The sequence below is a fragment of the Cynoglossus semilaevis genome, chromosome Z (assembly GCF_000523025.1).
Source record: "Cynoglossus semilaevis isolate Cse_v1.0 chromosome Z, Cse_v1.0, whole genome shotgun sequence".
Lineage (NCBI taxonomy): Eukaryota > Metazoa > Chordata > Actinopteri > Pleuronectiformes > Cynoglossidae > Cynoglossus > Cynoglossus semilaevis.
The window spans coordinates 7,959,012-7,972,778 of NC_024328.1; the positions used below are offsets into that span (position 1 = coordinate 7,959,012).

Below are 13,767 nucleotides of genomic sequence, written 5' to 3' on the forward strand. Positions count from 1 at the left end.
TTAAAAAAAGATTTTTAACCTCAATATGTCAATAAAGAATATTATATATATATATATATATATATATATATATATATATATATATATATATATATATATATATATATATATATATATATATATATATATATATATATATATATATATATATATATATATATATATATATATATATAAATTTACTTTAAAATTACAGCCCATTCCTTTCTGAATGCCATCGTTAAATAATAATTTGTTATGAAAAATGATCTATGCCCTTTTGTGTTATACTGTAGAAAAAATTCCAACGCAAAATGCACCTGTTTGTTTGTCTCACCTGTTTGTTTTGGCTTAGAGAGCGTGGAAATGTCGTAACCTCGAAGTCGGTGTGTCACCAAGGAGATGTCAGCGTCCACTCAGTCACGTCCTCTCTGAGAGATCCTCATGTCCAGAGACGGTGAATTTGGGAGGGAGGTGTGAGAGAGGGTGGAAGACTTCATGCTGCATGCTCGCATCCCCACATTTTATAGCAGGGTGAACCCTATTGTGTGACGTGTGCTGTGGTGGAGGATGGTGTTAACTCAGCCACGGTTGTTAAAAACACACCCTCTGCCTCGTCATTAAGATCCACAACTGTGGCTGCAGAGACTCACGGTGCTCATTATTCAACACTCGATTTGATTGGTTTTCATAATATTTATGTGTCACTTTTAGGAAGATTCTAGATCCTTTATTTCCCTCTGTTAAGTGACTATTTGTGCTGCTTTTATGAGTCATTGCTGGTTTAATCCCTGAAGGTTTTGCCCGGAAGGTGACAAATATGTTTCCACTGAGGTGAAACTGAGATGTTTATCTGTCTGATCCGTCTCTTACTGCCGCGGACGTTCGTTCTTTTCTGTTTCTCTCCCATTAGACGCGAACAACCCACCGTCGCCCACTCTGTGGAAAAGCCCCTAATTTCACTGGTTGCTCTGCTATTCAGCTGAGGCTGATTGGGCCACAGAAGGTAAAAATACCATATCCAGGCTGACAGTTGAACAATGTAGGTTTTGTTATGACTATGGTAATCGTGTTGAGCCATTCCAAAAGGCCACACATAAATTACAGAGGAAACGGGGGAGAGTATAGAGCATTGTTACTCACCTCTCTCTCTCACCAGCCAGTCCTCACCCCTCTCTCCTCCGTTGCCTCTCAGTTTAAACCTCAGCCTTGGAGGAGAGAAAAAAAAAAAAAAACGGGTCTAGTTTATCCAATTGTCAGTGTTGCTTTTACACCCTTCAAGTGTTGTTTCAAAGACAGTCTTCCATAAAAAGTCTGTCTGTAGAGCAGGAATTTACATAATCCGATTAGGATTAGCCTGAAGAACAGGCCTGATGGGGGCTCTCTTTCTGAATCGGCCATTCATGGGCCCCGCTGCACGTCCAAGAGGCTGCACCTGCAGGCCAGGCTCTGTGGCCTTCTTCCAGCCTCTCCTGCAGGTCTGCAGACGCTCTCACTGTAGCCTGATGATGTAGGCACAAGGTCAACTTCAGCACTGATCATGTTAGCTACAGCAGCACTTTGACGACAGGTTGAAAGAAAAAAGGCTCAGGTGTAAAAGCAAAGAATTACAGCTGAGAGTGAAAGAAAATGAATCCCTGTAATTTACTGCTCAACAAATGGTGTTTTCTACCATGAACCAGTTGGGCTCTGAGTGTTCATGTAAAAATACCTGTTTCTCTTGACTTGATGATGTTTTTACACCAACACTTCCCAATGCTGCCAAGTATTTCATTGGTTTGTTTTCCTGTGACTGTTGCATATTTGAACACAGACAAATTACTTGCAGTAAATAAGAATGAGAAAAATGTTTTGATATTTATCTACAGCAGTACTGTATGTTAAAAACTGATATTTACAGTAAACCATCAGTGGTGCTTTGGCCCACAGGCAATGTCTCTGTCATTGGTGTGGAACCCCTGGGTTCACCTCCTGGACAAGATCAAATCCCGGTTAGGGAGGTTGGTACCTTCCAGTGGACTCACCACCTGCAGGAAGGTTTGGTACGGTGGTGTGATTTGGGTGGCGACTGCTGCCCCGGTGACCCGGTAATGGATAAGTGGATGAAAATAGATGGATGGATGGATGGATGGATTTAAATCATCCAAGGTCAACCATTTTAATCTATGATAAAAAGTCATTATTATGTGCATTTTTGACTGTTTTCCCGATGAGAACACCTGGAAGAAATTAAGAAATAAAATAAATTAACTACATTTTGAGTCTCAAAGGTCATTGCAAAACAAAACACAAAAAAAGAAAAAAAAAACATTCAACATGAGTTTAAAACCAAAAACATCAGGTGCAAAATGTAAACAAATACACAATTTATTAAGGAAATTATTTCCTGCTTATAAATCTTAAAAAACTGAAATTTTGTGATTTTTATATTTTGTGCAAACTGAAAAACGAGAAAACAAGAACTCTACAATACATGTTAAAAATCCCTCAATTTTTCCTCCTTTAATTGACAAAATAACCAAGGTCAACAGTTCCATCAGGGTTATAACAGGTAATCATTAGGTGCTGCACTGCCTGTAGTGCTTTTATCTCTGAGCCGACTGGTAATTCAGAAAGGTCAAAGTGGTAAAATCTGAATCAGAACACAACATCTTTTAAATCTCAGTCAACCTGATATTTAATCAGCGTTGAAGCAACTACACACTCATCAGGAAGACTGTATCTGTTCTCAGAGGAAACACACAGGTGACTTGACAAACTGCCTGTGATTGGAGATAACTGTGTGTGTGTGTGACCTCTGCAGCTGCAGGAGAACCCAGGTTTAAAGAATGGCTTGTGTTTAAACAGCCTGTTAATTCCCACACGATCACCGCTGCTCTATTCAAAGCAGAGCCACTGAAATGCTCAGGAGGCAATCACTGCAGCATCACCACTGATGTTTACTGAGCTTCTCCTTTTACCTCGACCTTCCTTCTTCTTTTTTTTCCTTTTTGCTTTTGTTCTTGTGCCATAAAAAACAACACATTCTCCTTTGTCTGGCTGCGGCCTTGTACGGAGGCCCAGAGGAGGCAGAAAGATGTTTAAAATATGGGTAAGGGAAAAACAACAGGACCGCTGGCAGGTTATTGATGGTGGTTGGCCAGTGCTGGTTCAGACTGAGCAGAGGCAGAGAGGCCTGTAGTCACTGTCCCCCGGGGGCCGTCTTTGTCTGGGGATGACTCCTGAGGGAGCTGGCTTCACTCTGCTGGCTCGTGAAGATAAGCACTCTCTCCACATGCTGAGAGTCGATGATAAGGGGATTGCTCTGCTAAATGAAGGAGGGGGAAGAGGGGGGGTGGGGGTGTGAGCCCCATCATTGGAGCTGCTAAAACCAGAGACTTTATCAGTTCTCCTAGGAAAGAGCAGCAATCCTAGTCCGTGGCCATAAATCACAATTTGTCCTTAACTAGTGAGCATGCTGTGTCTGGTGGAAAACAAAAGGAAAATGTGTAGAGCTGTAATCTGTATGTTTAATCTGACTTTAGAACAGCAGACTGGGATTCTTCCTCTTTTTTATTTTGGACTAAACAGCAGATTATAAACATCAGGGATAACGCATGTTGCAAGGTGTTTTAATTGTTTGACTTTGAATCAGGGATTACAATTTTCTCAAAGTGATTTATCATCCTTGGATTAACAGGATTCTACATGACACCTCAGATTAGCAGAAAGAACTTTTTTTTTTAAATTACAACATTAATTTGTGCAAAGAAACAGAAACAAGAGGGGAACAAAGAAATTGTGTAACAAAAACAGAGGTAGTTTAGTGGTAATTAAACACAGCCCATTACTGAAATCCACATCTGCATTCATTACATTCAACACATCAACCAGGAGTAAAGGAGGAACGTTGTTTTAAAATTAAGGAAAGGTTTACTCAGAGAACGCTCCAGTGGTTTAGTACAAAAAAGAACCTTTTTTTTACAGTCAAACTTTTATTTTTTTATAATAATTTGAGCCTTGTCTGTCCATCACTTCTGCCTGGAACCCGCTCATAGCTCAGTCTCCCCATCTTCAGTGGCATCAACGCTGAACACACACACATTAAAAAAAATGTAAATTAGGTATTCAAAGCAATAATTAAAGTTTAAATATGCATATTCTACATAGTATCTGTAACCACAGGGCAGTTCCTCACCTCTGCCACAGGAGGTGCTATAAACAAAAATTAAATGTCCTGCTTAATGTTGAGTTTTATTGTTTTATATAAATCTAAGCCTCATGAGTTTAACGCTGAATCTAGTGAGCTCTGATGCTGCAGTTAATCACAGCACCAGGACAAGGTGTCATTTACATTACTAGGTATTTTTGAGCTGAGAGCCCACTGATCTTTGTGACCTCATATATTTGTCATCAATCAAAATGTGTGTTCTTTAAAACAAAATGTTTTATATAGTTATGTATCACTAACAACAAGAGATCTTATATAACAGAACACTGCATGCTGTAAGCCTCATTACTGTCACCTAATGGTGACAATTAGGTACGTAAAAGATTATAAAATACAACGTTTGTAATGCCAATTCTAGTTCCTGAATAATTAAATTAAAACGTTTTAATTAAGTCTATATATGTAATTTCTCCTCACCTGTTCCAACATGCCCTGCTGCCTCTCCGCTCCTCTTCCTCTCTCCTCCTATCCAACAAGTGGATCCATACTGGGATGAGACTCCATTCAAGCTGCCACTTTCCCTTCGGCCCCACAGAGAGATGTCTGTCATAGGACTCAGGTCAGGATGGTCGTAGAAGTTTCTTACAGTTAAAGAGAACATGGACATCTGAGTGTTGACCTTTGTGTGTTGCTGCAGGACCGGGCTGTGCCTAAAGGTGGTGTCCAGTTTGAATTGACAGTCGTCCATGGTGTTAAAGCAGCTGCTGGTCCCGTGCTCTGGTAGAGGCCTGGGTGTCCACTTCTCAGCTGCTCTGCTGACAACTCTCCCCACTGCTCCACTCCTGCTCCTCCAACCAGAAAATGTCACCTCTTCTTCCCCTGCCTCTGTACCAGACCTCAGGAAAACATCCGAGCTGCCAAAGGAATTCAAGTCCAGTTTGACATTAAAGTCTTCAGCCTGTACACTCAGCTCTGGTTCTCGTTCAGTGAAGTCGCTCTCTGTACTTTCAGTCCCAAACAGGAAGCTGGTGGTGCAAGGGTCAGAGATGGGGTCAGGGTGAGGGCAGGAGAGGGACGCAGGGAATGGAGTGTGTTGACTGCTCTCTGGTACGACTCCCTGAGTCCCTGACTCTGCCCTGTTGAAATCCGTGGTCTGTGTGTACAGGCAGGTGATGTCAGTGAAGAGCTGAAACCAAATGAAGAGCAGAGTACAGTTAAATCAGAACCACAGTCGGACACTTTCCATAGATGTCTTGGCAATTTATGGCCTGCGGACTTCTTATGAACGGTCTTTGTTTAGTACTTTCTAGAACTTTTTCATAAAATATCTCCAGGTTTTGAGTCAAAGAAAACTTCCTAAAATTAAATATTGTTAAGAAATACAGGGCATTTTGATTATACAATAGACTCGCCGGTATTTCTTTGAGAAAATGGTTAAAAACTCCTTTAATGTAAAACAGTTAAAACCCAAATTCTCTATTTCGCTTTTTATACTCTGTACCATCAGAAAACATCAAGCTTTCTCACGTTCAACTTGAAAGTGATCCCACGATTCCGTGCTGCCTGTGCTTACGTGAGCAACAGACTTGCATTGCAGCAAACAAAACAACAAGAAAATAAATAAAAAGAACAGATATCCTATTTCATAATCTCACAAGTAGCTAGTAATGGAGGACATTTGTGTTGTGTACTGACGCTTTACCTTGATGACTTTATGTGACACCTCAGGGAGGAGCTCCTTCAGCTCAGGCAGGGAGGCTCCAAACAGCCACTGAAATGATGGGGCTCTCTTCAACATGAGCTGACCAACCAGAGGGTTAATACATGGGAATTTTAACAGACACATTTCCTCCTGAAGATGACACACAACAAAGACTGATAGTAAGGCAAAGGTGAATCAGCAGACAGAAATCCCTTTTTGGTTTTACAGAATTATCCAGGTAAACCAAACGCTACGACATAAAGTGAGGGTTTAATTTGACCACAATAAATGGTGTAAAGTCTTTGTTTGGATTGCATGACAACATAATCATAGTTCATCAAATGTTTTTTTTTCTACTCATTTCCTCTGTGCAGATTGGTGTGTGCTGCAGCACCTGTGACATCATCACACTCAGCCAGTCTCTGTCCAGGTAGCTGACCACGTCTCTGTCACTGCACATCAGGCTGCTGAAGCAGATGTGACTGATCCACTTGGCAATTTCCAAAATCTCTGACACTATAAGGACCTGAATAATAGAGAAGGATACCATCAGAGGCTTGGGACGTTGGGAGGTTTGAAAGACTAAATATATAACCCACCTTGACCTGCAGATCTCTGGACTTCTTCTCAAACAGCCCTAGAGATGAATAAAGTAAAACCAAGTTGTTGAATGCCCCACCCTGAAGTCTGCAAACACACAGGTGAGAGGCATCATCACAGTCTGTCTGTCTGTCAGAAGGTGTGTGACTGACTGCTCATGTATGCACTGGGACTCTGACCCTCCGTCCTGAAGGTCTGGACAGAGCAGGATGAGCCAACAGCAGCTGTACTGAAGAGACACGGCGATCAGTCTGGTCACCAGTCGCTCACTGGCTCTTTCCTGATGGAGTTCAATCTCGTCCTTCGTATACACACCACCACAAAAACACATCAAAACAAGAACAAAAACACCATCTCACACAAACAGGAAAGTGAAAAGGTTTTTACTTAGTGGTTAGGGGCAAGGCTTAAATAAACAGGTAAATAATTATGGGAGGTTAACAGTGAGTTCAAATATACATACAATAAAATATATAATCAATCCGAAATTTTCATTGTTCATTTCTTCTTATCGAGGCTAAAGAAGAACGAAAAACCAGCAGAGGGTAATAACCCTTATGGTTCTGCTTATACAGTACAGTTGAAGCTCTGTGTTTTACTGAGGGTGGACATATTTTGTCTTTACCTGAATAATTATAGCAGTACTTTCATCCACTGTGATCACACAGTAGTACTGCGTCCCACCGAGTATCTGTAAAGATGGGGAGTGGCTCCGCTCCAACACTGTTATGTTAAACCTGTTCATTACAACAGAGACAGGTGTGAACAGTCAGGCTCACACTGTTTTAAACGTCATTGTTGTTCATATAGGCCAATAGTTAATATACAGTTTCTGTGAAATGTAAAGATCCATATGTTGACTGTACGTGCTGAGGTCAGTGATCATTTACTCTGTCTCCAGTGTCTGTAGCAGCAGTGGGGAGTTCAGAAGCTCCTCTGTCACAACCAGCACATATGGGACTTTGTCTTCCAGACATGTCAGGTTCTCTTTGAGGCAAATAAGAGTATAGATTAAGTGTAGATTAAGAGCCTTTTTGTACACATGAGCACAGAGTGGCAGCAGACCTGTGTCAGTAATGCTGGTGTTAAAGCTAATGTGACCGATGATTTTGTCTCTGCAGACCGTGGACCACGGAGACTGGCCTGGATGATTGTACTCCACCACCAGAGAGAAACTGTTCCAGGGGAAATCTGGACCGATGTGCTGCTCATACACCACAGCACACACACTGTCACACACACTGTTGAACAGCAGAGGGGTGTGAAAGCAGGACTTCATTCAAGTGATTGACGACACTGGTACTGTTAGGTACTGTTTTAGATTTCTGCTGAAATTACATTTTTTAAATGTAACAAAAAGATTATAGAATGTCATCAGAGCCTTTACCTGCTGACCACACTGGCACCATTCACTGTTTTTTTGTTTTCCTTGGGACTCAATGAAGTCACAGCTGTGCAAAAATGTGAAAAAATACAATAATTTATCTGTTGGGTTTTACATCTTATGCTCCTTGTTTCACTGAAGAGGAAACTAGCCAGATTTTCTCACCAGCAACTTGGTTCATGCTGTTGATGATTTTAGTTCTGCCGTCATCAGAGTCCACCGACAGTAAGACAAGAATCTGAGAGGGGTAAATAAAATTCATCCAGTTTTTAATTTTTCATCTTGCAAAAGCACAGCATCTGTGTGGGTAATGACATGTGCCCTTTTGTAGATTAAAATCTACATTAAGTTCAAATTCCAAATCAGCTCCTGCTTCATGATTAATGCATTTTCTTAGAGTAATAAACACTGACTTTGTCTGCTCTGTCCTTCTCCTTCCTACTGTACAGCCATGAAGTCAGCAGCTGCTGGAGCTTCTGCAGCTTCAGATCTGGCTCCTGGTGTTTGATACTAAGGAAGAGGAGGATCTGTAGCCTCTTCATCAGTGACCCAAGACACTGTTCTGAACTGGTCTCCACTGCCCTAATCAGGTAGGCTGCAGAACGTTTCATTTAATACACAGTGTATGTTCTTTTTATTTAAATATTACTGTTATTTTTTGAAAGCTAAAGGTTTTAGAAAAATGTTGAAGATTATATAAAAAAAATGATGTCAAAAATGGCAACTCAACTGACCTACTGCAGTACTGATACTGCACTTCAGCAGCAGCTCCTTGGATGTCACCAGTATATGAATCAAGGCTGTCTGTCTGAGAAGCTCCTGACCTGGAAAATGTAGACAGTTACCACTTTAAAAAATGGGCATTTGTTTTATTAAATAATCTATTATTTAAAAAAAATATACGTATATATTTAAGGCTTTAAGCCAATATTTTTGTACTGTAGCAGTGCAGTGTAAACAACAACAAATAGATACTAACCAAAACTCTTATATAATAATAATATAAACATTGTGACACAGCCCTAACAATTCTAAAAAGGTTTGGAATTACTTTTAAAATGAAAAATAAAATAAAATAAAAGTCAGACGCTCAGGACAAATCAAAAACAAATAACCTGCTGGCTCTGGTTCCTTCACTCCACAGACAGCCTTTTCCTGCTGTTTGAGTAGGAAATGTGTTTGGTCGGGGGCGAGTTTGTGGAAATCTCCACCTACAGGGAGTTTGAGACCAATCTCTCTGGCACAGTTCAGACAAGGCTGAGCCACAGCAAACAATTCAGAGTACGCCCTCTGCTGAGTTTCTGCAGAATATGTTACGAAAGAATTCTGGATAAAACCTGGTGCAATTCTCTGTAATTGTACAACATATTTAACACATCATATTCACATAGAGTTCTAAACTCTGATAGAGTGTTAAAATAATAATAATAATAATAATAATAATAATAATAATAAGAAGAAGAAGAAGTAGAAGTAATAATAAATGATAATAAGTAAAATAATTCAGTGATATTTATACAAAAAGATGGACAGAAATCTGATTAATTCTGTTTTAAATTCACCTGTAGCTTGGACCTGTATTACTCTGCCCTCTGGCCTCTCCTGACAGTCTGACTGACTGTCAGTATGACTGACCACTCTCCACTGACCCGTCACCTGCTGCACTCTAGTGGCAATTCCTGACACAGCACCACTAATGTAGGCTGGTCCTCTCTTTGATCTTGGTTCTGTTTCTGGGATGGGCTCCAGTTCAGATGTGGGGGTTTCCTGGACCTTCTTTGGGGCTAAAACGGTGGTTCAACAGAGATAATTAGTTTTAGATCAGAAGATTGAAAAAGTCTTGGAAGACACATCTTATGGGTGCATTATCTGCACAGTTGTTTACACCACACTGCCACAGCACAGGTGTGTACCTGTAGTGCTCCTAGAACTCTTGGGTGATGGTGAACCTGAAGTTGTCTGCTGGGATCTTAGCACTATGAAGGAGGACAGAGGGTCGAGGTCCTGCTCCTGAGGACTTTTGTTAGTCATCTGGTGTCTGTGACTGTCCCTCACATTCTGTACGGAGGACACAGTGTGTTTCATAGGGAGGGAACTCTGCTCCTTCCTGGTGTCATTCCCATCAGTCAAAGCTGTGATGACTGAGAACTTCAATTTAAGATGATGATCCTTGGTGGACGTGTTGTCAGCAGTCTTCGCCTTTTCTTCTTCTCTGTTGGTGTGTTGTGTCATGGTTGTGTCGACAGAAAATTCTCTCTGTACCACAGTATCCACTGAGGTTTTGACTTCAAGCACAGACACTTCCTCTGTCTGTGATGGAGGAATAATTGCTGGACTCATCAGGATGGATCCGACTTTAAATATAAATGAAAGAAATAGAACAATTATTCATGTGTTAAATCTGAATCAAATTAAAAATCAGCTTGCTTCTGCCACAACATTCTGCTCTGAAAGAATAGAAAACTAAACGGTGAGACTTACACTGGTCATGATCATGTGACAGGTTTTCAAATTCCTCGACCTTCATCACGTCTACGGTGGGAAACCCCGACATTAGAGTCTCTGTGAAGTCATGTGTGTTGTCCAGGGGAACTTGTGCGTCTTCTGTCGTCTGTGACTTGATTAGTCCTCGATTTGAAGTTTCAAATATTTGTCTTTCTGAGTTTATTATTTTTAAGGCTTCAGACCAAGGCTTGTATTCGGCAGGTTGGTCCAGTGTATGAGGCTCTGTTATAAAAGAAGGAACATTTTATTGACTTAATGTAGATCAATCTTTATTTATATACTACTTTATGTTGTGTCAGGATTGCCAAAAATTAAAATGGCGAACCTCTGGATTGTGTACCAGACTTGACAACTTTTTTAGAACATTACTGACTAAAAGCATTTAATTAAGAAAATAATGTCAAAAGGCTCAGTGTACACAAAGAACAGATACTCCTAACTGCATTTGTTTTCTTCCAAAACATGTCACACAAATCTCATATTGCAGTCTAATACCACTATGTGTTCCACTGTTTCGTTTAGCCCAATACATGAAACAATTCTACATACATGATTTTTGAAGTGGGGTTTTTTTTGTTCAAAGTTCAAAATGTAAGTGAGACTTTGGAAAAACTCCCTGTGAATTCACAAGAAATGTGAAACACAAAGACAGGCTGTATAGTAGTGGAATAAGAAGAAAGTGACCCGTAATTCTGACGACCTGGAGCACAGTGACATCTGGTGGTCGTTATGTTAAAAAATTAACTCGTCAAATATTCCATTTGACTTGGGACCATTAGAATCACAAGTTTAACACAAATCCCAAATAAAATACACTGTTGTATTACACCCATATCATCACCAAAACCAGACTTGGTGTTTACCTGCCAACAGAAGTCCAACCACAAATGTTGGATGCTTCTCTGAGTTCCAGAGTGTTCTCTCCATGTCCTCTTGAGCACTTGCTGTCAGCAGATAGCTACAAAACAAAAGAGTCATGAATTAATACAAATTACACAGCATTTTTTAGCATAATGTTTTGGCCAATTTTTTTTTTTTTTTTGTATTTCCTGTATTTCTAGTCCTATCGCTGAGATCGGTTTTATTCAACTACTGATCTCATGACATACCCTGAACACAGTGGTGACAGCTCTTCCTTCCTGAGGTCAGAGATTATCGGACTGAGCTGAGAGCGACTGATCTTAGGAGTCAGAGCCAATGTCTCATCTAATTCCATTTCTGATGGAAGTCCCTGATGTTCTAGAAGACAAAACAGCTAAACTATGGGAACCATGCACACACATGTACTTGCTGTAACTTCAGAGTAAATGTACCAATTATGTCTGTTTCCATTAGGGAATTCTCAATCGTGCATTCGTCACTGCAGTCCGCTGTAAAATCAAACGGGAAAATGTCTACTGCAGGTGATGTATCTGAAATAGAACCAGATGGAAATGAGTTGCATCATATTTTTTATATAGTATTATACACACTTTGCTGGTTTGATCATTACCTTTACGAAGAACATCCATAACTGGAGGTTGTTCCTCCATCGGTACTGAAGCAACATCAAAGTGACAGCAAAAGCTTGAATAGGACGTTAAACTTTCTATGGTCATTTTAAAAGTGTCCACTACAACAGGTAACAGCAGGGACTACAGAGGGGAAAGAGACCATTCATTAAATCATTGTCTGAGTTTATCAAAGTGAGGTTAATCTTTTATCTACCTCTTCCTTAAGAAGTGGTTCTTTAACAAACTCTTCATGAGCTACAACAGCATCATGTGACCTTGTGTCAACGTTGAACTTGTCAGGTGTGATTTCATAGGCAGCACAGCCACTGGGAAATAAACACACTGGTGTAAATGTTGAGACACAATAAAGATCAGTCATTATGAGGGGAAAAACAAAAAATAAAATCCAGCCATAGTTTCACCTTAACTCTTTGACCTCAGATGTAGTGTTTGTTAATAATCTCAGTAATGGATCCAACACAGGAAGGTTACTGAGTCTGGACAGTTTGGCTTTCAGTGTGGGTAACTGGCTTCTAAACTGCGGCAAGTAGTCTGAGGCCAGCAGCTCCTCTGAAAGACGGATGTCTAAGTCTAAGAGTCAAAGAAAAATGATTGGATATAGTACATAGAATTAATAAATAGAATTATTTCATGTTCATGACTGTCAAACATAATATATGACCTTGATCTTTTTATTAACTATGATAATGAAGATGGATAAAAAAGAAAGGAACAAATTATATGTAAAAAAAAATTAAAAAATCCAGAAGTATTTTAGAGGAGCATAGCTCCCCCTGCAGTATGAGGTTCTGGCTACATTACCTTTTGAGCTATTTTGTCCCTGACTTCCAGGCTCCATCTGTGCCATTGTCCATATGAAAAATAATTCAAAATCTTGACATGGATCTCTGACCTGCTCTTCTGGTCTGCAAACCTCCTCATCTTGGTCATTGTTGATTGAGTGGGAGGTTGAGATTGGGATGCCGTAACTAGAACATGAATAAAGGAATAATATAATAAAGGGATATTTTTCACGATACGATACGTATTGGACTGAACATAAACAGTAACGCGATGGCTTATGGAAGAAAACATGGTAAATGGACCCAAATATATACTATGTGGTGGCACCTTTCTAGTAAATTATTTGGATGACCTATTGCTTGTAGATCCTCAAGCAGTGATCCACTGACAAGGAGCTTACAGGTGGAGATCACATGTTCTGTCAGAAGAGAAATTAGATTAAAAATTAATTGATACGTACAGAATAGAAAACCTTAAATTACACTTACACCCACTACCTGTAAAAAGTGAAAATGCTGCTATAATGTCCATGTGATACTACTCATTTATAACAATCCTGTACCTTGTATCCATGGTGTCCTGTAGGCAGTCCAAGGAACTTTACCACAGTGAGGATACACATCATCGCTGGTTATGTATGGAGTTGGTAGTGACAACATGTTCTGCATGACTTTTACACTGGTGCTTCTCTGTAATGAACATGGAAGTAAAATTAACTAACACTAATGAGTTAAGACTGGAACTGATTAGATGACTAATAAATTAGGAACAGTTGGGGTTTGAAAAAAAAGGACAACCTGTTTGTATTATAACGTCAACCTCGATTAAAGTGCATCTCCAAGTTAACATATTTAACATATTTTCACACCTCCTAACAGAGTGTGACGGTGCATAACACGGTAGTTATTTCACACGTTCGTCCACACGTGGTTCACGAACGTGTGAAATAACTACCGGGCTAGTCCGGAGATGTACTGGCCGGGTCGGAGACGCTCTTTAACGGGTAGTATTTAATTAAAGTAGTATTCGGTTTTTTTTGTTTTTGGCTTCACAGTAATGTAGCTTAGAGATGAAAACAATACACATGAAACTCACTTCAAACACATAGTCGAACGCTTTGTATCTGGCAGCCGAGAAAATACTTTGCGAA

General features: G+C 40.0%; 2 protein-coding genes across 2 annotated transcripts in view; both read right to left on the minus strand.

Moving 5' to 3' along the window:
* The window catches only part of tal2 (T-cell acute lymphocytic leukemia 2), a 2,359-nt gene extending 1,662 nt beyond the window's left edge, over positions 1-697 (minus strand). The window contains exon 1 of the mRNA XM_008335923.3: positions 317-697. The gene's annotated coding sequence lies outside the window, so the exon portion shown is untranslated. The remainder of the gene's footprint in view (positions 1-316) is intronic.
* A 3,236-nt stretch (positions 698-3,933) lies between these two features.
* shoc1 (shortage in chiasmata 1) lies at positions 3,934-13,763 on the minus strand (the record flags this gene model as incomplete). The annotated part of the gene is made up of 26 exons (XM_025053407.1): positions 3,934-4,047; positions 4,607-5,315; positions 5,832-5,981; positions 6,226-6,357; positions 6,431-6,518; positions 6,611-6,732; positions 7,057-7,168; positions 7,322-7,672; positions 7,819-7,882; positions 7,981-8,053; positions 8,229-8,410; positions 8,550-8,639; positions 8,931-9,116; positions 9,378-9,599; positions 9,729-10,169; positions 10,297-10,542; positions 11,184-11,278; positions 11,430-11,559; positions 11,634-11,732; positions 11,813-11,954; positions 12,028-12,139; positions 12,236-12,404; positions 12,636-12,930; positions 13,007-13,035; positions 13,180-13,306; positions 13,713-13,763. Coding segments are annotated over 26 exons (4,503 nt in total), but the record flags the coding sequence as incomplete, so codon positions are not given.
* Between the last annotated feature and the right edge of the window lie 4 nt (positions 13,764-13,767).